At 38.0% G+C, this 26,815-nt stretch overlaps 1 protein-coding gene across 1 annotated transcript in view; it reads left to right on the forward strand.

The window, feature by feature from the left end:
• Positions 1-26,815, forward strand: part of LOC135113220 (uncharacterized) — a 633,180-nt gene that overhangs the window by 225,337 nt on the left and 381,028 nt on the right. Inside the window, exons 18-21 of the mRNA XM_064028389.1 lie at positions 4,184-4,312; positions 4,464-4,660; positions 10,454-10,675; positions 25,943-26,106. Coding sequence (XP_063884459.1) covers positions 4,184-4,312; positions 4,464-4,660; positions 10,454-10,675; positions 25,943-26,106 — 712 coding nt within the window. The remainder of the gene's footprint in view (positions 1-4,183; positions 4,313-4,463; positions 4,661-10,453; positions 10,676-25,942; positions 26,107-26,815) is intronic.

The following is a 26,815-nucleotide window of genomic DNA, read 5'->3' on the forward strand; positions in this document are numbered from 1 at the left end:
TGATTTGAATTTCATTGGTTCTTTGGAGGTGTTTGAATTGGGAATGTTCAAATTGGGAAGCAATTTATCCCATTAAAATTAAAGTAAAAGGAATTAATCCATTAAAGGTCCCAGAATTGCCCAATTTTTTTTTCCATTTTTATAAATGTAAATAACCTAAATTGTAGAGAAGAAATACAGTAAAAGAAAACATGAAGCACCATATATTTTGACGTATAAGACAGCACTTGAATCATCTTAAAAAGACACAAAAAAGTGTGTTGTCCTATAAGTCAGATACAAAAACAATTACCTTAAAATTTTATGCAAAATACTATGGTAAATAAACACCAGCCTCAAAATGACTCTCTCTCTCTCTCTCTCTCTCTCTCTCTCTCTCTCTCTCTCTCTCTCTCTCTCTCTCTCTCTCTCTCTCTCTCTCTCTCTCTCTCTCTCTCTCTCTCTCTCTCTCTCTCTCTCTCTCTCTCTCTCTCTCTCTCTCTCTCTCTCTCTCTCTCTCTCTCTCACACACACACTCAAGTTGTCGTTGAATAAACAAGCAGAGATGCAGAGAAAGATTTTGTTTGACCACGGCCACCACTAGGAGCCTAGAATGTGTTCCCAGGTAGGAGCTGTGCTCAAGTAGAGTTGTCCTGTCCCCAGAAGTAAAAAAAAATAAGGGAAAATTTAAGTAATAATAGATATAATAAAATGAGTAAAAGCTCCAGCAAGGCGGACACCACAGGTGGGAGCAGAATGTTGCCAACGTGGTCACCATTCTCAGGATTTGAGGAAGATAATGAACTACATGAAAAAAATGCAAGGAAGGAAAGTGGTTTTAATAGAGGGGATGATCAGTGATCTCATTGAAAGAGTGAAAAAAAATTAGAAAAAAAAACAACATGAACTGGAAGAGGAAAACAAAGAATTGAAAACACAATGCACCGATCTAAAGACAAAATTGAAGGAAAACAATTATATTGTTAAAAACAGGAAAATGAAATGATAGGGATGAAAAGTGAATATCAAATCTGGAGGAAGGAAAAAGAGGAAGAAAAAGTTAACTTTACAGAAATCATAGAAGCACAAAAGAAGGAAAAGACAGATTTAAATATGGAAATTGTGAAAGTGATCAAGCAGAAGGAATTGATGGTAAGGGACACAGTGGACAAAAAGAAATGTATTGTTATATATGGATTAAAAGAGGAAACAGAGCCATTAAGATACAAGAGGGAAAAAGAACAAAAAAAAAGTAGCAGAGGACGTTGTAAGAAATATACAGAGAGAAGGTGAGGACTGGATAAGTGAAATTGAGGAAATACATAGACTGGGGAAGTGAGCACTGAAAGTAAAATTTAGGACACAAACAACAGCCATAGAAGTGATATCATATGTGTGCAAACTGGACAAGACAGAGCAATACAGGAAAGTTTGGGTAAGGAGGGACATGAATGAGGAGAGACTCAAGGTAAATGATCTAATAAAAGAAGCAAAGGCAAAAAAAACAAGAACAGAACAGAGGAAGAGAAAAAAAGTTCTATTGGAAGGTAAAAGATGAGAGGCTCAGGAAGTGGTATCTGACAAAAAAATCTTTAAATCTTTAATGATGAAGGTCTGAACACAGTGATGTGTGAAGTAAAAGAGGTTATCAATAGCCACCCCACATGCAGGATATCAGATGATTGTAATGATCCCAACTCACTAATGCCTAACCATCTTCTCACAGTCAGAGGGGGACCATATATAGTGGGTGAAATGACTTCAAAAGACATATAGTGTAAATAAAGGTGGCACAACATTCAGTATTTAGCTGATTTGTTCTGGAAGAGATGGAAACAAGCTTATTTGTTAACTTTGCAGGAAAGGCAGAAATGGCATGTAAAGTGAAGGAATTTGTTTATAGGGGATGTTGTGTTGTTGGTGGATGACAATGTCCCAGGATGTCATTGGCCTCTAGGTTGTGTCAAGAATGTTAAAGTAAGTCAGGACAGACTTGTCCATAGTGTAACTCTCAAGTGTGAAAACTCTCTTTAGACAGACCTTTGTCAAAGATTATTTTCATGCGTGAAGGTGGCAGTGTTTAGATGTAAGGCTATACCTTAGAATGAAAATCTGTATTATTGTATCTCATACTCTTATAATATTTTACTACTTCTTTGTATAATTTATACACTTATTTATCTTAGGTTGTGCTGAAAGTAATAAGGATCTACCTCATGTTTTGAATCACTAAGATGATTGAGGGTGTAAGTGCTATCAGGAGCAGTTTTGGGGCTTGAATTAGGGCTATGTTTTGGCATTTGAATTAGGGTCATGTGGCAACTTTGCCAAATACAGTTATGATGGCTTATAATTTAGTTTTATGTGTTTATACTTACTTTATATTACTATACAGTAGAAACTCAGTTCACAAATGCCCTAGATCACAAACAAATTGGTTCACGAAGTACTTTTGTGAACAAATTTTAACTTGGTTCATAAACAATGCTTTGGGGTATGAATGCACATTATCCACAATCCATGAAACCTTGTGTTCAGTTATGCATTGGTGTGCTTGGCATAAACATTGTTCTTGAGAGTGCTGTTTTCAAAACACTTTTTTCTCTTTTTTTTTTTTGGTACTATTTTTGTTCCCATTATGCCATCTAAGAAGGAGAAAAGTGTTAATGATAGTAGCAGTAAGAAGCCTAAGCATATTACTATTGAAGTAAAGAAGGAAATTACTGGAGGAATAAATGAGGGAAGAGAAGGCAAAGTTATCAGAAAAGACATTAGAGAGCAGCTGTGTGTTTGTGCACATGGATGAATCTCTCTCTCTCTCTCTCTCTCTCTCTCTCTCTCTCTCTCTCTCTCTCTCTCTCTCTCTCTCTCTCTCTCTCTCTCTCTCTCTCTCTCTCTCTCTCTCTCTCTCTCTCTCTCTCTCTCTCTCTCTCTCTCTCTCTCTCTCTCTCTCTCTAAAAAAAAATAAGTAATAGACATGCATCCACTACCCGTGTTGACATTCTATACTGATAAGATGACCTTCCCTGCACACACACACACACACACACACACACACACACACACAGAGAGAGAGAGAGAGAGAGAGAGAGAGAGAGAGAGAGAGAGAGAGAGAGAGAGAGAGAGAGAGAATGCAGGGAAGAGGGAGGGAAAGGAGGGAGGAGGACAAGGAATGAACTAGGGAGGGGGAAACTGTATCCCCCCTCATACCATTTCTTCTCCCTTGTGGAGGGGAATGAGATCAAGGGTAGGATAAAAGGATAGGGAGGACAAGGGAGGGACCATAGGGGAGGAAACCATGATAGAGGGTGGGGCTTGGTGTAGCTCATTTATACAATTGGTGGGAACAGGGATGGAAGGGGAGGAGCAATAGAACCTCAAGGACAATATATGGAGTCTTAGCTACTCAACAACAACTAAAACAGAATGTCTATGTAGATATCATCATAATGAAAGGGCTAAGAATATATATTTCAGTTTCATTCTATATTCTTCATCACAAAAAAACACAAGTATGTAAAAATACTATATTTCTGAGGCTAAAACAGATTAATTGTATTTACGTTAATTTCAATGGAAAAAAACTTTTTTGACTTGCAAACAACTTTGTTTATGAGGAAGCTGTGATATAAGGTCTGCTAATGAGACTTCCTTATTATGGATAGAGAGTGGGGCATGGCGAACAGTTTGGTTTGGGAACCATGACCTGGGACAGATTAAGTTTGTGAACTGAGATTCTTTTGTAGTGTAATATGAGATTAGTTGCCACATATTACTGGAAATGTAAAAATATTTGTAGATTCATGGGTGTGTAGTGCATGCTGCAACTAGAGGTTATGTAGCTAAGGAAGGACAGTGTTTGAAGGGCACTCATGCCCTATTGCTTTATTTAACCTGCATTTTCACTGAACAAGATGGTGATTGGTTCCTACACTTAAGTCAAACACAAGTTGAATCAAAATGATCATGAAGACTTAGGTGATTTTTGGTCAGCCTTGGTAGTCCTGTCACTAAAATTTGAAGGTGGAACAAGTTGATCTTGAGTGGCTGTCACAGGGGATTGAACTCTGTCAGGACACTCAAGATAAGCATGAGTCCATCACATTCCCAGGTAGGCAATCACTGTTCACCAAGGGCTGGCTTGGTCTTGATCATCCTGTGTCCACCTTGTATTACAATGTCAATCATCTTTTATTGTCTCCAGGAAACCTTCCTCAACTTGACTGTAACTGCTTACAATGAGTTCGAGAGTGTCTCTGTGGATCTGTTTTTAGAGATAGTGGGTAAGGTCCGTGGCTGCCAGCTCAGTGACTTCAATTTGGTTACAGCAAAGGTAAGACTATGCTCTTTATAATCATATGAACACCTCTGACATGTTACACTCACCACTGTAAACAAAATGAAATGCACATTCACACATACTCTCTCACTCACACAGGGAGAAGGCAAGACTCACATTCACACATACTCTCTCACTCACACAGGGAGAAGGCAAGACTCTGCAGGTAACCTTTGAGTCAGTGGGTGGAGGAACATGCCTCCTGATCAATTATGGTGATTCTATGCCTTTGGTGCCTCATGCTTTTGGTGACGACCTCACCTGTAGCACAGAGTACCCCCATGCTAACTACAGTGCAGCACCTGAGCTTGATGTGGCACTTAACTTCACCCATGTCTATATGTAAGTGTTCATTACCTAGTTATATATACCTAGTTGTGATATACAGGAAAGGAGCTGTGCTTGTATTTTGCTGTCTGCACATCAGCTATTATCAAATTTTTCTTTAAAATCATGAATATTCTTCACATAGACCACTTCTTCCTCTATTCCATACCTCTATGCTTCTATGAGAGAAGCTAAACTTTATGTCTCTTCTGCAGGTGGTTGCTTTTAATTTCCTTTTGCATCCTCTTGTTTCTCTTTTGTTCCACACACATCTTCTTTGTCCATTTGTTCAATCCCACTCAACACTCAGTACACTACAATTACTTTTACTCTCTTCTCTTTTCCAGGGCTAGGAGCACTTTACTGAAAGCCTTTTTCAGGTCCAGATAAATTCATTCTGCCCAGTCATCTCTCATATTATGTCTATCACTCTTGAACAAAAACATCAGATTTATTATAGCTCATAATCTTCCTCTTCTGAGTCAGCATTAACATTCAATGAAAATTTTACTTTCCTCTAGAAACTCCATTCATCTGTTCTTCACAATTCTTTTGTATATCTTTGCAACCACATTTGTGAGTGCAGTGGGTCTGTAATTCAGTGGGAAGTCCTTTTTTATTTCCTTTATGTACTGGCACAGTATTCACTCTTCAGTCTTGCAGAAATTTCCTTTCACTTAGGAAGCACTCATAATAGCATAGTTTCTCTGCAAGCTGACTGCTGCACTCTTCTACTAGTATCCATCCTGACATTCTATCCTATCCCAATGCTTTCTTTACATTTTGTTTCTTCATAATATCCTCAATTTCTTGTACTGTTATCAGGAATTCAGTCATGACTATTTTTTCCAGACTTGAGGGTCTGGTAAACACCTTTTCTCTTGTAAACACTTTATCTGTCTATCTATATCTATCCATATACCAGGTCACACAGGGTGGCCCAGACAAAGCAACCACACATTCATACACATATCATTCACACTCTTGGCTCTGTCAGTCTCTGGTTGAAAGGGATAGGTTTGTAGACAACCCAACTACAACCCAGGAATTAAGGCATAGCAAAGCTGGCCACATACTTGCACAGTGTACATTTTATGGTGGTAATAATTATGATAATAATAATAATAATAATAATGATAATATTAATAATATTAATAATAATAATAATAATAACAATAATAATAATAATAATAATAGTATCACTACTGCTACTACAGTGGTTCCTTGAGTTATGAGTGTCCCAACTTAATGGGTTTTTTGAGATATGAGCTGTTGCTTGGATGATATTTTCCTTTGAGTTGCAAACCAAAATCTGAGAGAAAATCAGATATGCCATCACTAGTTGGCACTTGGCACTGTGAATGCCACAATAATCACCCAGCATTCCTCATCTCACTCATTCACCTCTCATGTTTTTATACAACATTTGTTATCTATAAATACATTTTTCTTACAGCAAATGCTTGATATAACAAACACATATGGGTAGAGAGAGAGAGGGAGAGAGAAAAATTCTGGTTGTGTGACAGCTAGTGAGTGACCTTGACAATGGCTGCTCTCTCTCTCTCTCTCTCTCTCTCTCTCTCTCTCTCTCTCTCTCTCTCTCTCTCTCTCTCTCTCTCTCTCTCTCTCTCTCTCTCTCTCTCTCTCTCTCTCTCTCTCTCTCTCTCTCTCTCTCCTTCCTTCCTTCCTTCCTTCCCTCCCTCCCTCCCTCCCTCCCTCCCTCCCTCCCTCCCTCTCTCTCTCTCTCTCTCTCTCTCTCTCTCTCTCTCTCTCTCTCTCTCTCTCTCTCTCTCTCTCTCTCTCTCTCTCTCTCTCTCTCTCTCTCTCTCTCTCTCTCTCTCTCTCTCTCTCTCTCTCTCTCTCTCTCTCTCTCTCTCTCTCTCTCTCTCTCTCTCTGATAATTTAACACACACACACACACACACACACACACACACACACACACACACACACACACACACACACACACACACACACACACACACACACACACACATACACACACACACACTGATGGGACTGATGATTATAAGCACATGCAAAGCGAGTTCATAAAAAGTATAGATGACATGCTAAAAATAAGAAACAAGGTGTTACTAGTAGGAGATTTTAATAGCAAGGAGATAAACTGGGGGGAGATGGAGGTGACAGGGATTGCCAGTACATGGAGTGAAGAATTTTTAGACTATGATGGTAAACACGATGGATCAATGGGTGAAAGAAAATACTAGGTACAGAGGGGAAGATGAACCATCACTACTAGACTTGGTTTTTACAAAAAAGCCAGAAAATGAACCAAGTATAGAATATTTGTGTCCAGTGGGAAAAAGTGATCATGTGAAGATGGAGATAGAGATCAAAGAAGAAGTGCCAAAATTTAATGAATATAAAAATGAGAGAAAAAATTATGCTAAGGCAGACTTTACAGGGTTAAAGAAATTCTACGGAGAGCTTGATTGGAGTAATTTATTAAGAGGTATGGAGGTGCAGAAAAATATGAAGTGTTTTTAAGCAAGTTTAGAGGTGCTGAAAGATATGTGCCAAGATATAAGGTAAAAGAAAATAAGAAAGTGTGGTTTAATGCAAAGTGTGCAGAGGCAAAAAAGAAGAAGGAGAGGGCATGGAAAAAAATGAGGAAACAATGGAATGAGATAAATAGAGAAGAATACAGGACAGCTAGAAATTATTATGTTAAAATAAGAAGAGAAGAAGAAAGAAATTTTGAAAGAGATGTAGTTGGAAAGTGTAAAGAAGAACCCAAACTTTTCTATAGATATGTAAATGGAAAAATAAAGCATAGAGATACCATTACAAAGCTGAAGAAAAATGGAGAAATTTATGAAACCACACAAGAGATGGCTGAGATACTGAATAAAAGCTTTAAGTCTGTATTTACAAGAGAAACTGTCTTTGCATCACTGGGAGATGAGGAACAACAGAAAGGAATAGAAAACATACAAGTGGAAAGAAAAGAAATTAAAAGACTACTGGAAGAGCTAGATACTAGGAAGGCGATGGGACCAGACAAAGTAAATGGATGGATATTGAAAGAATGTAGAGAGGAATTGGAAGAACCAATATGGGAGATAATTAACAGTTCTTCGAATGAGGGAAAAGTACCAAAGGAATGGAAGAGAGCAAATATAGTACCGTTATACAAAGGAGGCAATAAAATGGAACCACTGAATTACAGACCAGTCTCACTCACGAGTATTGTAAGTAAACTCTGTGAAATAGTCGTTAAAAACAGATGGGTGCAATATCTTGAACAAGAAAATATAACAACAGAAAAACAATTCGGTTTCAGGAAAGAGAGATCTTGCGTAACAAACTTACTGAGCTTTTATACAAGAGTAATAGATAAACTACAAGAGAGAGATGGTTGGGTTGATGCAGTCTATTTAGATCTGAAAAAAGCTTTTGATACAGTTCCACATAAAAGTCTCATATGGAAACTGGAACATCGAGGAGGGCTGAAAGGAAAAATACTTAAGTGGATGAAGGATTATCTCCAAGGTAGGGAAATGAGTACAGTAATCAGAGATAATAAATCAAGTTGGTGCGAAGTAACAAGCGGAGTACCACAAGGGTCTGTGTTGGCACCTATAATGTTTCAGGTCTATATAAATGATATGACGGTGGGTTTAAATAGCTACATTAACATGTTTGCAGATGATGCAAAATTGATGAAAGTAATAAAGAACCAAGAGTATTGTGAAGAACTACAGAGGGATATTGATAGAATTTATGAATGGAGTAAACGATGGAAATTAGAATTTAATATAAAGAAGTGCCATGTAATGGAGATGGGAAGAAGTAAAGGGAGACCTTCATGGGAGTATAAGATGGGAGGAATCACAATACCAAAAAGCAAAGAAGAAAAAGACTTGGGAGTAATAATTCAAGACACGCTATCACCAGAAAAACACATGAATGGAATATTTGGCTCTACATATAATTTGCTAGCAAATATCAGGGTGGCATTTAATTACCTAGACAAAGAAATGATGAAGAAAATTATAACACACATGATACGCCCCAAACTGGAATACGCAGCAGTGGTATGGTCTCCACACAAGAAGAAAGATATAAGGAAATTGGAATGGATACAAAGAACAGCTACAAAAATTATACCTGAATTGGAAGACCGAAGTTACGAGGAAAGACTGGAAGAAATTGGATTACCAACACTGCAAGAAAGAAGGGAAAGAGGAGACCTGATAACAATGTTCAAATTAATAAACAACATGGAGAAGATAGACAGAGATGACCTAGTTGTAAAAGTGGAGGAAGGAGATAGACGTACAAGGGGACATATGAAGAAATTAAAGAAGAGTCATTGTTTGGGAGATATTAAAAAATACAGCTTTCCGCATCGAACGGTTGAAATATGGAATAACTTAAAAGAAGAAGTGGTTGCGGAAGAGTGTGCACATGTTTAAAGAGAGATTAGATAAATTTGGGTATGGAGACAGGACTAATTGAGCTTTGGCTTGGACCCTGTACTATACAACTAGATAAACTAGGTAAATACACACACACACACACACACACACACACACACACACACACACACACACACACACACACACACACACACACACACACACAGAGAGAGAGAGAGAGAGAGAGAGAGAGAGAGAGAGAGAGAGAGAGAGAGAGAGAGAGAGAGAGAAATTGTGGCTGTGTGACAGCTAGTGAGTGACCTTGACAATGGCTGTTCTCTCTCTCTCTCTCTCTCTCTCTCTCTCTCTCTCTCTCTCTCTCTCTCTCTCTCTCTCTCTCTCTCTCTCTCTCTCTCTCTCTCTCTCTCTCTCTCTCTCCCTCCCTCCCTCCCTCCCTCCCTCCCTCCCTCCCTCCCTCTCTCTCTCTCTCTCTCTCTCTCTCTCTCTCTCTCTCTCTCTCTCTCTCTCTCTCTCTCTCTCTCTCTCTCTCTCTCTCTCTCTCTCTCTCTCTCTCTCTCTCTCTCTCTCTCTCTCTCTCTCTCTCTCTCTCTCTGATAAGTTAACACACACACACACACACACACACACACACACACACACACACACACACACACACACACACACACACACACACACACACACACACACACACACACACACAGAGAGAGAGAGAGAGAGAGAGAGAGAGAGAGAGAGAGAGAGAGAGAGAGAGAGAGAGAGAGAGTTGCACTTGGGTCATCTGCCATTATCAAAGTCATTCACTGGTTGTCTCACAGCTACAACTCATCTCTCAAACACATGGGTGACTGTGTGTCAGCCCAGTTCTCCCACATTGTAAGACCTAGAATATTCGTAAAATAAAGCAAGCATTTGATAATTTTGAAATGTTGTAATCTGTGAAGTTTTGTAAAATTAAACAAGTGTTTGATAGGCTTAAAGGGGTCATTATACCCAAAATATGGTAAACAGAGATTTACTGTATTTGAAAACATGTAAACAAAATTTTGGTGGTTTTTGTGGGAGATGGAACTGATTAATGGCATTTCAATTAATTTCAATAGGGAAAATTGATTTGATATACAAGTAAATTGAGTTATGAGCTCTGTCACAGAACGAATTAAACTTGTAAGTCAAGGTACCACTGTACCACCACCACCACCACCACCACCACCACCACCACCACCACCACCACCACCACCACCACCACCACCACCACCACCACCACCACTACTACTACTACTACTACTACTACTACTACTACTACTACTACTACTACTACTACTTCTACTACTACTACTACTACTACTACTACTACTACTACTGAAATGTATACTTACATTTACCTTTCCATTAATTTCAGGGAGGAGGGGATATACAATCTAACAATCATTGCCTACAATGAGCTCAGCAACTGCAGCTCCAGCATTACCTCATATGTCAGCAACATCCGCTGCAATCCTCCAACTGTCAACATCATGAGCAGCACCATGGATGTGGAAGCACCACTGCAGTTCACCTACAGTGATGGTGGCACAATTTTTAGTGATGCCTCCATTAATTGTGAGGTCACCAGCAACACAAAGTGAGTAACAAAAGAAATCACTGTCTGTACATAAATCTATAGTAATAGTACAGTAATAATAGTGGATGCTGTTTTACTAGTAAGAGTACACTCACTTTTTATTTATGTAAGTTTAGACCATGCAAATTTGGAACTATGCAAGTCTTCATTTGCATTAATATGAACGGAATTTTAATTACACAGATAATGCAGTTATAGAGTTAAACCTCATTAACTTGTGCTTCAGTAATTCATAGTTCATGATAACTTGTTGCAGCTATCATGGAAAAAAACAGACTTGTAATATCTCCATTAATTTTATAAATGTAAGGAAATGGCATAAATATTTGTGGTACATAAAAGCTCAACTTCATTTAGCACCTGTAGTTTGGGCATCAAGTTTTAGTTGCCAAACACCCATAGGTAGACCTGGTGGCCGAGGAGTTCCTGATGTTGGTGATTGAGACTTAGATGAGTGAATAAATTGTTCCTTATGATTTAATAGTGAGTCAGAATTGCTAGAGTTCTTTGTGTAGGAAATCTGGAGATGAATATATGAGTTGTCAGCAGAGGGTACAGATATTGCAATCTGTGGACAGTATCTGCTTTTCCATTAAGAATCCCTTCCTTCAGCATGGTGCAGTGAGTATGATCTGCAGGATGCACAGTGCACTGGTTGAGAGCATGCAGAAGGCAGCCTCAGTAGGGAAGTGTGAGTCACCAGTGCACACCGTGGCGCAATAATTAGCATAGCTGTCCATCAACCAGAAGGTCCCATATTTGGTCCCTGGGCAGTGCCTGGTTTTTTATGAGACTCCCAAGCTCCAGCAGTAAATTATGATAATTGGATGGCAAACAATTAAGAAGTTTCATTGTGAAATATTGGTGATTTGGTTATATTTGTTCTGCCTTTTAAACATATTTAAAGAGTGACAGAAACTGGTGGCTGATGGTTGTGTGATGAGCTAGACAAAGTTGTGATGCAATTCATTATTCTTATTATGTCTTGCTTATTCTTTCTAAGGCAGTGTTGCTGCTGAATAGCAACATGCAATACTGATTTTCAGGTTCATATTATGAGGTGTTGTATGAGGCCAAAATATGGCCACTGAAGAAAGTAAAGGAGAACATATTGATGTGGTAGAGATGAAAATGCTCAGATGGATCCATGGAGTAGAAAAGTGACAAGATCAGGAATAAAAGAACTAGAGAAAGAGTGGGAAGGTATCAAAGAAGGTAGTGGAAATAAGAATGAAGTGGTACATGCATATACTGAAAAGAGATAAAATATGTATATCAAGGAGAGTGATAGAGATGAAAGTGCAGGGCAGAAGATGCAACCGGAAGTGGATAAACTGTATAAAAAAAAGATTTATAAGAATAACAGCAGTCAGTGGAAAATGTGTAAGATTGAGTTGGCTGGAAGAGAGTTGTCATTAATCCATTGGGAATATGCTTGTACGAGTATTTCTGTATGTTCGTGGGTTTAACATTCACAGATTCGTTTGTTTGTGCATTGGTGCCAGAAGGGAAATGTATGTGGATTCCATTTTCATGGGTTGCCATTAATCTAAATCTCATATCTAGTGTGGCTCACTAAATATCATTATGAGATGGATGGTGTGAAGTTAAAGAAGTCAAAAGAGGAAGTAGATTTGGAAGTAACAGTTACTGAAAATTTGACTACAGACAGACACATTGATAAAATTACTGGAGAGACAATGACTTTGTTAAAAGAATAAAAAATGACATTCTCATATTTAGGTGAAGGAATGATAAAAAGTTGTTGATTTCCATGATAAGAGCAAAATTAGAATATGCGGCAGTGGTGTGGTCTCTTCATATAAAGAGAAATATTATAAAATTAGAAAGAGTACAAAGAGCAGTCGCTAGGATGGTTCCAAAGTTGATTAAGTCGACCTATGAAGAGAGGTTAAGAATGTTGGAAATTCCTACCCTTGAAAATAGGAGAGAGAGAGAGAGAGAGAGAGAGAGAGAGAGAGAGAGAGAGAGAGAGAGAGAGAGAGAGAGAGAGGGGATTTAATAAACATCTATAGAATGATAAATGGTATGGAAAATGTGGACAAAGAATGTTTTATAAACCTGGACACACAGAGTACAAGGGGGCACAGTAAGAAGTTGAAGAAAGTTAACTGTAGAAGAGACGTCAAAAAGTATAATTTTCCTCACAGAAGTGCGAACAAATGGAATGAACTCAGTGAAGACGTTGTCAATGCCATAACTGTCCATGCTTTTAAGACCAAACTGGATAGATATAGAGATGGGATACTATGAGATTACTCCCCTTCCGTAAACCACAACTAGGTAAATACACACACACACACACACACACACACACACACACACACACACACACACACACAATAAGTAAAATTAAAGTTATGTATACAAACATAGATGGATTAGTGTCCAGCCTAAGGAAACTAAGAGATTATTTACATGAAAAGAATCCAGAAGTGGCATGCATTACGGAAACAAAACTAACAAGGGAGATTAATGTTGAATTTGAAGAAGAAGGATATAACACATGGAGAAGAGACAGAAAGAATAAGAGAGGAGGAGGAGTGATGATTCTAATAAGAAAAAAACATCTTGATAGAAACAGTGGAATATGGTGAAGGGAGGTCAGAAACATTGAGTGTAGAGATTAAGATCCAAGGACAAGAAAGCAGAAAAATTATTGTTGCGCACATGCCTCCAAAGACCAACACTTGGGGGACTGATGATTATAAGCACATGTAAAGCGAGTTCATAAAAAGTATAGATGACATGCTAAAAATAAGAAACAAGGTGTTACTAGTAGGAGATTTTAATAGCAAGGAGATAAACTGGGGGGAGATGGAGGTGACAGGGATTGCCAGTACATGGAGTGAAGAATTTTTACAGACTATGATGGTAAACACGATGGATCAATGGGTGAAAGAAAATACTAGGTACAGAGGGGAAGATGAACCATCACTACTAGACTTGGTTTTTACAAAAAAGCCAGAAAATGAACCAAGTATAGAATATTTGTGTCCAGAGGGAAAAAGTGATCATGTGAAGATGGAGATAGAGATCAAAAAAGAAGTGCCAAAATTTAATGAGGAATATAAAAATGAGAGAAAAAATTATGCTAAGGCAGACTTTACAGGGTTAAAGAAATTCTACGGAGAGCTTGATTGGAGTAATTTATTAAGAGGTATGGAGGTGCAGAAAAATATGAAGTGTTTTTAAGCAAGTTTAGAGAAGGTGTTGAAAGATATGTGCCAAGATATAAGGTAAAAGAAAATAAGTAAGTGTGGTTTAATGCAAAGTGTGCAGAGGCAAAAAAGAAGAAGGAGAGGGCATGGAAAAAAATGAGGAAACAATGGAATGAGATAAATAGAGAATAATAAAGGACAGCTAGAAATGATTATGTTAAAATAAGAAGAGAAGAAGAAAGAAATTTTGAAAGAGATGTAGTTGGAAAGTGTAAAGAAGAACCCAAACTTTTCTATAGATATGTAAATGGAAAAATAAAGCATAGAGATACCATTACAAAGCTGAAGAAAATGGAGAAATTTATGAAACCACACAAGAGATGGCTGAGATACTGAATAAAAGCTTTAAGTCTGTATTTACAAGAGAAACTGTCTTTGCATCACTGGGAGATGAGGAACAACAGAAAGGAATAGAAAACATACAAGTGGAAAGAAAAGAAATTAAAAGACTACTGGAAGAGCTAGATACTAGGAAGGCGATGGGACCAGACAAAGTAAATGGATGGATATTGAAAGAATGTAGAGAGGAATTGGAAGAACCAATATGGGAGATAATTAACAGTTCTTCGAATGAGGGAAAAGTACCAAAGGAATGGAAGAGAGCAAATATAGTACCGTTATACAAAGGAGGCAATAAAATGGAACCACTGAATTACAGACCAGTCTCACTCACGAGTATTGTAAGTAAACTCTGTGAAATAGTCATTAAAAACAGATGGGTGCAATATCTTGAACAAGAAAATATAAAACAGAAAAACAGTTCGGTTTCAGGAAAGAGAGATCTTGCGTAACAAACTTACTGAGCTTTTATACAAGAGTAATAGATAAACTACAAGAGAGAGAGATGGTTGGGTTGATGCAGTCTATTTAGATATGAAAAAAGCTTTTGATACAGTTCCACATAAAAGTCTCATATGGAAACTGGAACATCGAGGAGGGCTAAAAGGAAAAATACTTAATTGGATGAAGGATTATCTCCAAGGTAGGGAAATGAGTACAGTAATCAGAGATAATAAATCAAGTTGCTGCAAAGTAACAAGCAGAGTACCACAAGGGTCTGTGTTGGCACCTATAATGTTTCAGGTCTATATAAATGATATGACGGTGGGTTTAAATAGCTACATTAACATGTTTGCAGATGATGCAAAATTGATGAAAGTAATAAAGAACCAAGAGTATTGTGAGGAACTACAGAGGGATATTGATAGAATTTATGAATGGAGTAAACGATGGAAATTAGAATTTAATATAAAGAAGTGCCATGTAATGGAGATGAGAAGAAGTAAAAGGAGACCTTCATGGGAGTATAAGATGGGAGGAATCACAATACCAAAAAGCAAAGAAGAAAAAGACTTGGGAGTAATAATTCAAGACACGCTATCACCAGAAAAACACATGAATGGAATATTTGGCTCTACATATAATTTGCTAGCAAATATCAGGGTGGCATTTAATTACCTAGACAAAGAAATGATGAAGAAAATTATAACACACATGATGCGCCCCAAACTGGAATACGCAGCAGTGGTATGGTCTCCACACAAGAAGAAAGATATAAGGAAATTGGAAAGGATACAAAGAACAGCTACGAAAATGATACCTGAATTGGAAGACCTAAGTTACGAGGAAAGACTGGAAGAAACTGGATTACCAACACTGCAATAAAGAAGGGAAAGAGGAGACCTGATAACAATGTTCAAATTAGTAAATGGCATGAAGATAGACAGAGATGACCTAGTTGTAAAAGTGGAGGAAGGAGATAGACGTACAAGGGGACATATGAAGAAATTAAAGAAGAGTCATTGTTTGGGAGATATTAGAAAATACAGCTTTCTGCATCGAACGGTTGAAATATGGAATAACTTAAAAGAAGAAGTGGTTGCGGCAAAGAATGTGCACATGTTTAAAGAGAGATTAGATAAATTTGGGTATGGAGACAGGACTAATTGAGCTTTGGCTCGGACCCTGTACTATACAACTAGGTAAATACACACACACACACACACATTTGATAGCAATTGATAGATTCATGAAGAATATGGAAGTGACAGATAGAGAAGACCTAATGAAGTAGGACATGAGAGATACAGGAGGACAAATGAAGAAAGATAAAAAAGGATAGTTACAGAAGAAATACAAAAATTAACAACTTTCCCCATAGAGAAGCAGATATAAGGAATGTACTGGATAAGAAAGTAGTGTGTGCAGAGACAATACATGACTTTAAGGTCCTGTTTGACACCATGACATATGAAGACGGGACAGTAAGAGCATAGCTCCCCTCCAGTACGTTATAACTAGGTAACTACACACACACACACATGCACACACACATACATATCGTCTCTGCACACACAGAGGTTTGCAGGATCGGAAAATATGACAAAAATGGAACAAGACCAATGAAAATAAGATTCATGTCACAAATGGCAGCAGAACATGACTTCCAAATAACAGGAAAACTGGCAAAAGTAGAAGGAAAGAAGGAAATATGGATAAAAAAGACATGAACAAAGAAGGTAGAAGTAAAATGAAAGAGTTGAGAGTAGATTCCCAGTCAAAAAAATTAGTTGAGAACACAGGAACAAATGAGGAGATTTATTTGGAAAATTGTGGACATGAATGTGAGGGAATAGTGGTACAAAGATGCCATAGAGGATCACCAAGCAGTAGTTTAAAAATTATGTGTATAAATGCAGATGGCTTGGTGTCGAGCTTATTGTAACTTAAAAACTACCTACCTAAAAAATAATAAACCAAATAAGGCATGGTTAACGAAAACCAAACTAAAAGAGGAAATAACGTTGAGATTTGCAAAAGAAGGACATAGCACATAGAGGAGAGACAGGAAAGGAATGGGAGTGATGATATTGGTAAAAGAGGATATTGTTGTTGAGGAAGTGGAATATGGTGATGGAATGGCAGAAACTTTGAGTGTTATGATTAAAATTTAAAAAATGTGAAAAAAGGAAAGTTATTGTGACATACATACCACCAAAAACTAATACATGGGAGACCAATAGATATAAAATTATGCAACTAGAAACAGGAAATAGAATAGAGAAAATGATAAAGAAAAGTAAAGTGCTCTTAGTAGGTGACTTCAGCACTAAAGAAATTAACTGGGAGGAGATGGAAATGAAAGAAAATGGGTCATGGAGTGAAGAATTTATGCAAACCACGATGGTGAATACAATGAAACAGTGGGTGAATGAAGCTACAAGATGCAGAGAAGAACCATCATAATTTACAAGAGCCCCAGAAAACAAACCAAGTATACATTGTCTGAGTCCATTGGGAAAAAGTGATCATGTGACAGTATAAATAGTACTACAGGAGGATAAAGTGTTGCAAAGGAAAGAACAATACAGAAATGGGAGACAGAACTATGCTTAGGCAAACATTGCAGAGCTTAATATATTTTATGGAAAAATTAAATGGAAAGAGCTATTTGAAGGTCAAGTAGTGCAAGAAAATATGAGATAGTTAGGTTAGGTTAGGTTAGGCAGTAGTGGGTGAACATAATGACATCGAGGTGGTCTGAGAGGTAGTTTAGGGGAGCATTTCCCTGCCACTGTGGTTTGTAAGCTGCACACAATAGCAAGCCACTCTTGTCTGCTAGGATGATGCAATGAAAGGGATGCAGGGATGTCAACTAGCAGGATGTCAACTTGCATCCCATAGTGGTGACACACAGCAATACCACCTCCCTGTCTTCCTTGTTGGTCTCACCTCACCCACGGCAAGTATCCAAGGATTTTATCATATATTGTTATGCAGCTATCATCAAGGAAGGTCTCCACAGCCACTACTACATCCACCTGGTGTCTTAGGATAAATGTGTGTGTTAATTCTCCCACGTTGTTCCTAAATCCTCTCACATTGGCTGAAAGGACCATGATGCTGCAGGCGTCCATGTTCCTTACTGAGCTGCAATTTGTGGAAAGTGATGGGGCTGGGCCCAGGACTGGAATGTAAGGTGCTGCAACACTGGGTTGGGGTTGGGTGCTGGATGGGTGGAGGTGGGAGGGTGATGCTCCAACAGGATAGCACAGAAAAGTCACTCTTGCCTTGCTTCTGCTGCTTTGGTGTAACACTGTTCTTCTGTGTGGCCTTGTCACAGTAGGTACACTCTATTCTCTTCTTTACCTCTGCCTGGCATTTTCTGCACTAGTCAGCTGTATGTCCTTGCCGACCACAGAAATTGCAGACCTCCGCTCTGCAGTGATTTGCTGTATGGCCTGGCTGGCGGCAGCGGCCACAGAATGGTGAAAATCCACTTGTCCTCGTATTTTGTCACCTATTGTTCCTTCCCGTGCTGCTGGTGTCTCTCCCTGTGTCCCCCCTTTGGGCAGTAGGGAAGTGTCAAGGGGGGTGATGAGGATGATCAGAGGGAAAGGAAGAGGCATTGTCAGGTGCAGCAAGGTTGGTGGGAGGAGGAGTAGTTTGGCGGTGCTGGGTGGGCTGTTGTTGCAGGTGTGAAGGACAGCCTCAGACAGGTCTGTTGTCTGGGTCATCATGAGTCACCTTGCACAGCTGCTGAGGCTTCCCACCAGACCTGCCACTGGGGGTGTTCAGTACATACCTCCTGCCAGTCAGTATCTATCTTGCTGGGCAGGGTGCTGGTTGCTTGTGTGACCAGGTTAGGGAGAGGTGGGGACCAGCTGGGCCAACTGAGTGTAGGCATCTATGGCACTGAATGTGTCAGCTAGTGATGCTCTCTGTTGTTGTAGTTTGCCTCCCTGTTGTTTGAAAGCCACCACTCGGGACTTAAGGGAATGGATCTCACCACTCTGACTGATGATAATTTTGACAAGGTCTTCAACAGGAGTGGAGAGAAGCTCTGCTCTAAAAGCGTCTGCAGGTGTTGGCTGGTCTGTTGGTGGGTCAGGGAGGGGAGCTTGGTCTGGTAGGGGCGTGTCATCAGCAGCATCAACCACATAGGTGACAGGGTGAGGTATGCTGTGGGTCCTCCTGAGCTCCTCTGTTTGTAAGCAGGAGAAGGTATCTCCAGTGTGGCAGTCACTACACACCTGGTTTGAGCAGCCTGCTTGGCTACAGGCTGTGGGGGGCTTCACCCTTACTGAGTAGCTGCAGACACAGCAATACCTTGCCTTGGAATAACCTGATTGGCCTGCCCATGCTATTTTCTTGTGTAGAGGGTCCAGATCAAGGTCAGTGGTGGTTGTAGCTGCCATATGGTGTGTGTGGGTGCATCAGGTCAAGGGTGACAGAGAGAGAGGCAGTTGCCATTGGCAGGAGAGGAGTGGTGGGTTGTGGTGGATTGGGGGGTGCAGTCAGGTCAGGTCAGCTAATCCTTTTTTTTCAAGTAGTGCAGGTTCCTCGCTACCTTCACATGTACACTCCTACATTCACCACCAACACTTCACTGTTTTCCACCACTGTTACACTATATCACTTCACACAAGATGGATTCTTGCACTAGTGAAACACTCACAATACCACTTATCACTATTAGGAAGTGTTTACTTTGGTACACTCCGAAAGAAAGCCAAAATTCACAGAGCTCAACACAATGCATCCTTCCACCACACACACACACACACACACACACACACACACACACACACACACACACACACACACACACACACACACATACACACACACCCACAGACACACACACACACACACACACACACACACACACACACACACACACACACACACACACACACACACACACACACACACACACACACACACACACACACACACTTCAAGTGTGTAACTTGTAAGAACATAAGAACATAAGAACATAAGAAATAAGGGAAGTTGCAAGAAGCGACCAGGCTTACACGTGGCAGTCCCTGTATGAAACACACCTACCTATTTCCATCTGTTATCCCCATCCATAAACTTGTCTAATCTTCTCTTGAAGCTCTCTAGTGTCCTAGCACTAACTACATGATTACTGAGTCCATTCCACTCATCTACCACTCTATTTGAGAACCAATTTTTTCCTATCTCCTTCCTAAACCTAAATTTTTCAAGCTTGAACCTGTTATTTCTTGTTCTACCCTGGTTGCTGATCCTAAGAATTTTGCTTACATCTCCCTTGTTATAACCCTTATACCTGTACCTGTAACTGTAACTTCAAGCTGAAGGAAAAATCTATGATGATGCACAGAACATGGTGGAGGTTATGAACAATAGTTTCAGATTGATATTTACTGTGGAAGGGGAGTTTGATGCTGGAAGGGATAAGTTGGTGAGGAATATACTAAGTACAGTTCCAGTCAGTTATGAGGAAATACTTAAGATGGTGGAAGAACTTGGTGTAAATAAAGCACCTGGTCCAGATGCAGTATCAAACTGAGGAGTATACTCGTACTAAGTACAGTCCCAGTTAGTTATGAGGAAATACTTAAGATGGTGGAAGAACTTGGTGTAAATAAAGTACCTGGTCCAGATGGAGTATCAAACTGGAAGGAATGTAGAGAACACCTGTCTGATAAAAATCACAGTCTAGTAGTGACATCACTATCACAGGGAAGAGTACCAAAAGATTGGAAGAGAGAAAATATTACACCAATATACAAAAGAGGAAATAAGGAAAATCCACTAAATTATAGACCAGTGTCCTTGACTAATGTTGTAGGAAAATTATGTGAAAGAACAAAAAAGGAAAGATGGATGGAACTTTTAGAAAGAGATAAAGTTTTAGTAAATTGTCAATTTGGATTTAGGAGGGAAAGATCATGCTCCATGAACTTATTGTTCTTTTATTCAAGGGTAGTTGATATTGTGCAGGAGAGAGACAGATGGGTGGATGGTGACTACTTAGACTTTAAGAAAGCATTTGACAAAGTACCACACAGAAGATTGCTATGGAAGATAAAAAAAATATGGAAAAATTGGAAGAAGACTGCTGGAGTGGATGGAGGATTATCTGGATGATAGAGAGATGAGAACTGTAATACAAAACCAAAATTCATCTTGGCTGAAAGTAACTAGTGGTGTCCCACAGGGGTCAGTGTTGGAACCGATAATGTTTGTAATATATGTGAACGACATAAATGAAGAAATAGATAGTTATACAAACTTATTTGTGGATGATGCTAAGCTGATTAGAAGAGTAGAAAATGTAAATGACTGTCTGGTACTACAAGATGATTTAAATAAGATGAATAGATGGAGTAAATCTTGGCAAATGGAATTGAATTTAAGTAAATGTAAAGTAATGGAGTTTGGTAAGAGTAAGAAAAGAATACAATATCATTATGAGATAGAAGGTGTGAAGTTAAAGTAAAAAAAGGGAATGGATTTGAGAGTAACAGTTACTGAAAATTGGACTCTGGACACACATTGATAAAATTACTAAAAAGACAATGAATTTGTTGAAAAGAGTAAGAATGGCATTCTCATATTTGGATAAAGAAATGATAAAAAAGTTGCTGATTTCCATGATAAGACCAAGATTGGAATATGCAGCAGTGGTGTGGTCTCCTCATACAAAGAGGAATATTATAAAATTAGAAAGGTACAAAGAGCAGTCACTAAGATGGTTCCAGAGTTGAGTTAGTTGACCTATGAAGAGAGATTGAGAATGTTGGAAACTCCTACCCTTGAAAACAGGAGAGAGAGAGAGAGAGAGAGAGAGAGAGAGAGAGAGAGAGAGAGAGAGAGAGAGAGAGAGAGAGAGAGAGAGAGAGAGAGAGAGAGAGAGAGAGGGGATTTAATAAACATCTATAGAATGATAAATGGTATGGAAAATGTGGACAAAGAATGTTTTATAAATTTAGACACAGAGAGTACAAGGGGATACAGTAAGAAATTGAAGAAAGTTAATTGTAGAAGAGACATGAAAAAGTATAGTTTTCCACACAGAAGTGTGAACAAGTGGAACGAACTCTGTGAAGACGTTGTCAATGCCGTAACTGTTCATGCTTTTAAGACCAAACTGGATAGATATAGAGATGGGATACTATGAGATTACTCCCCTCCTGTAAACCACAACTAGGTAAACTAGGTAAGTACACACACACACACACACACACACACACACACACACACACACACACACACACACACACACACACATGGTTTTAGATGTGCTGGTAGTACTGCACAACCACAGTGCTGCATCACACTAGATGTGAGGACAAAATACAAACTCTTTTAGGGATTTTGATGAAACTTTCTCTGTTGCCTTAGACAAATCAAAAACTTCTGATGGAATCTGCCACAAAGCTTTGATTTCCAAACTTCCCTTCTACAGCTTCTATCCTTCTCTCTGTAACCATCTTAAGTGTCCTCTCTGACTGTTCTTTTGTTGCTGTGGTAGACAGTCACTGTTCTCCTAAATCTATTAACAATGGTGTTCCTCAGGATTCTGTCCTGTCACCTTTAACTTTTATTCATCAGTGATCTTCTAAACCAAGCTTCTTGTCCTATCCACTCCTATGCTGATGGTACCACCCTGCACTTTTCCACATTTTTTTGTAGAGGTCCAACCTTTCAGGAAGTAAACAGCTCATGCAGGGAAGCCACAGAATGCCTACCTTCTATCTCTCTAAAATTTCTGATTGGGGTAGAGCAAATTTAATAATGTTCAGTGCGTCAAAAACTCAATTCCTCCATTTATCAACTTGACACAGCGTTTCAGATATCTATCTCTTCTTCTTCAATGACACTCAACTGTCTCCCTCTTCTATACTGAACATCCTCAGTCTGTCCTTTACTTATAATCTGAACTGGAAACTTTACATCTCATCTCCTGCTGAAGCAGCTTCTATGAAGTTAGGCATTCTGAGTTGTCTTTGCCAATTTTCTCACCACCCTCTCTTCCCACCCCAGCTGCTAACTCTGTACTGTACAAGGGCCTTATCTGTCCATGTATTTAGTTTGCTTCATGTATATGGTGGAGAGGGGTGTTCCACTTGCACTGCTATTTTAGAGAGGATGGAATCAAAAACTTTTCATCGTATCAACTCCTCTCCTCTAACTGACTGTCTTCAGGCTCTCTTTCATCATGGCTATGTTGCATCTCTTACTATTTTGTACCACTTTTCATGCTAACTACTCTACTGATCTTGCTAACTGCATGCTTCTCCTCCTCCTCCAGCCTGACTGCACAAGACTTTCTTCTTTATCTCATCCATATTCTGTCCACCTCTCTAATGCAAGAGTTAACCAGTATTCTCAATCATTCATCCCTTTCTCTGGTAAACTCTGGAACTCCCAGCCTGCTTCTGTATTTCCTCCTTCCTATGACTTGGACTCTTTCAAGAGGGAGGTTTCAAGACACTTATCCTCATTTTTTATTTATTTTTTAATTCTTTTTTTTTTTTGTGTAGGAAGGACACTGGCCAAGGGAAACAAAAATCTAATAAAAAAAATGCCCACTGAAATGCCAGTCCCATAAAAGTGTCAAAGCAGTGGTAAAAAATTGATGAATAAGTGTCTTGAAACCTCCCTCTTGAAGGAATTCAAGTCATAGGAAGGTGGAAATACAGAAGCAGGCAAGGAGTTCCAGAGTTTACCAGAGAAAGGGATGAATGATTGAGAATACTGGTTAACTCTTGCGTTAGAGAGGTGGACAGAATATGGATGAGATAAAGAAGAAAGTCTTGTGTAGTCAGGCTGGAGGAGGAGGAGAAGCATGCAGTTAGCAAGATCAGTAGAGTAGTTAGCATGAAAAGTGGTACAAAATAGCAAGAGATGCAACATAGCCATGATGAAAGAGAGCCTGAAGACAGTCAGTTAGAGGAGAGGAGTTGATACGATGAAAAGTTTTTGACAGGGTGACAGCATAAGTAGAAGGATTAGAGGTCAGGAAAAGGTCAAGAATGTTGGGCGTATCTCCAAGACGGTCAGGAATACGAGCAAGGTGTTGCACCAATTGCTCTAGGTCATGGAGGATAGCAAAGTTGTAGGCTAGTTCACCAGGATGGTCAGTGAAGGGAGAGGAAAGCCAAAGCTGGCGGTGAACATTGAAGTCTCCAAGAATGGAGATCTCTGCAAAAGGGAAGAGGGTCAGAATGTGCTCCACTTTGGAAGTTAAGTAGTCAAAGAATTTCTTATAGTCAGAGGAGTTAGGTGAGAGGTATACAGCACAGATAAATTTAGTATGAGAGTGACTCTGTAGTCGTAGCCAGATGGTGGAAAACTCAGAAGATTCAAGAGCGTGGGCACGAGAGCAGGTTAAATCATTGCGCACATAAACGCAGCATCCAGCTTTGGATCGAAAATGAGGATAGAGAAAGTAGGAGGGAACAGAAAAGGGGCTACTGTCAGTTGCCTCATATATATATATATATATATATATATATATATATATATATATATATATATATATATATATATATATATATATATATATATATATATATATATATATATATATGTGATTGCTCCTTTGTTGAGTGAAAAATTAAATGTCATTAGTGTATGATGGAACATAATGGTTTTTCCAACCTCTTTGTACTCTTCAGAACCCTAATTTTTCTTTAGAATAGGAATTAAGAAAATATTTTTTCACCATTTTTTTTTTTTTTGCTCCCATATGTAAAAAGAAAAGAAAAGAAAAAAAAAAAAAAAAAAAAAAATATATATATATATATATATATATATATATATATATATATATATATATATATATATATATATATATATATATATATATATATATATATATATATATATATATATATATATATATACAGTAAAATCCCTCTCATCCGGCATTCGAGTATCCGGCAGCTTCAAGTATCCAGCACATTTTTCCCCGAGCCTTAAAATCAATAAAAAATCAATGTGTACTCATAAAATTGATTAAAATTCCCGCGTGAGGCATACTTTGTCCCCTCGCCAATAGAGCGCACTGCTTCGCACCACCCGCGGCCCACTGCACTGTGTTTACTCAGTGACTGAGTCCCGCGTGTGCACTGTTTATCGCCTGACGCCTTCATCTTTTACACCATTTGCGCCTTCATTTCATTTACAACGCCGACGAGACTGGTCTGTTCTACCACTGTCTGCCAAGAACCACACTTATTTATAAGAAGAAAGTATTAAAGAGAATGTTAGTACAGTAGTATTATGTGTTGGTGAGTGTGAGGTGGCAGCGCGGGTGGTGATGCGCGGCATGGCAATCAGCTGATCTTTGTTATGGTAATTTCACTTCTATTCGAGTATCTGGCAACTTCTGGTATCTGGCATGTCGGTGATCCCGTTGATGCCGGATAAGAGGGATTTTACTGTATATATATATATATATATATATATATATATATATATATATATATATATATATATATATATATATATATATATATATATATATATATATATATATATATATATATATATATATATATATATATATATATATATATATATATATATATATATATATATATATATATATATATATATATATATATATATATATATATATATATATATATATATATATATATATATATATATATATATATATATATATATATATATATATATATATATATATATATATATATATATATATATATATATATATATATATATATATATATATATATATATATATATATATATATATATATATATATATATATATATATATATATATATATATATATATATATATATATATATATATATATATATATATATATATATATATATATATATATATATATATATATATATATATATATATATATATATATATATATATATATATATATATATATATATATATATATATATATATATATATATATATATATATATATATATATATATATATATATATATATATATATATATATATATATATATATATATATATATATATATATATGATTGCTGCTGCTTTGTTGATTGAAGAATTGTGTGGTTGGTGTATCACAGAACATAATGGTTTCCTCAACCTCCTTGTCTTGCCCTTGTCCTTACTGGCATGAAGCAGGGACCAAATGTTTCCTTCACCTTTGTTGCTTTGTGAAGTGAAAAAAATAATAAAGTTCTCATACTTTCTCTCACTTCTCACTGGCAGGAAGCGCTGGCAAGTGTATCATGCTGATCCTCTTACTGCTGCGTTCAGGGAGGCAGTCATCATAATGCATGAGTGGAAGTCGTGGGACAAGTCTGAGCTGGTCATCCCAAAGTTCACTCTTGATTATGGCTTTTACTTAGCGACCTACACATTAACTATGTGGGGTGAGTGTCATGGGCTGTTGGGTTTGATTTCAATAACTTTAGGATTCTTATATGGTTATTGAGTTATCTACATATATTCCTACATAAGGGCAGTGTTGAAGTGAATTTTAGAGTCTGGTGGAACTGTTTTACTTTCATTTACTGTAAAGTTTTATGAGTGCTGAAGTGTACACATTGGATATAAAAGAAATATCTCCTGAAGCAAATTTGAGAATGTTGATTTTTTTTATGTGGCTGAGATATGAATGTTGAATGCAAGGTCAAGGATGGGATAGGTGTGATGAAAATTAAGTAATTGAGAAAAATTTTAGGCATGAGATGGTTGGATGGGTTTAAAGACAACATGATCAGAGATGCGTGGAAATTTGTGTAGTTTTCATGGAGCACTGGGGTGGTATTGTTACAGAGAAAGAATTGCAAATGGGACTGAGAGACTATGTAGATCTTTAATAAAGAATGACAGTGACCAAGGAAAGAATGGAGAGATGGGTTGAAGTAAGTGCTGAGTCACAGAGAGTTAAGGGGACCAACCAAGTTAATTTCCCTTTTCATAATTTATGAACCAAACTGCACCAAATTTTTATGAGCTATAAAGTTCCTTTAGATGTGTTATACAGTGGAACCTCAGTTATTGAATGCTTCCCTTTTTGAACAAATCAGATTTCGAACAAAATTTTTAACTCATTATTGCTTTGGTTGCAGTAACATA

Source organism: Scylla paramamosain, chromosome 25, assembly GCF_035594125.1.
Source record: "Scylla paramamosain isolate STU-SP2022 chromosome 25, ASM3559412v1, whole genome shotgun sequence".
Classification (NCBI taxonomy): Eukaryota; Metazoa; Arthropoda; class Malacostraca; order Decapoda; family Portunidae; genus Scylla; species Scylla paramamosain.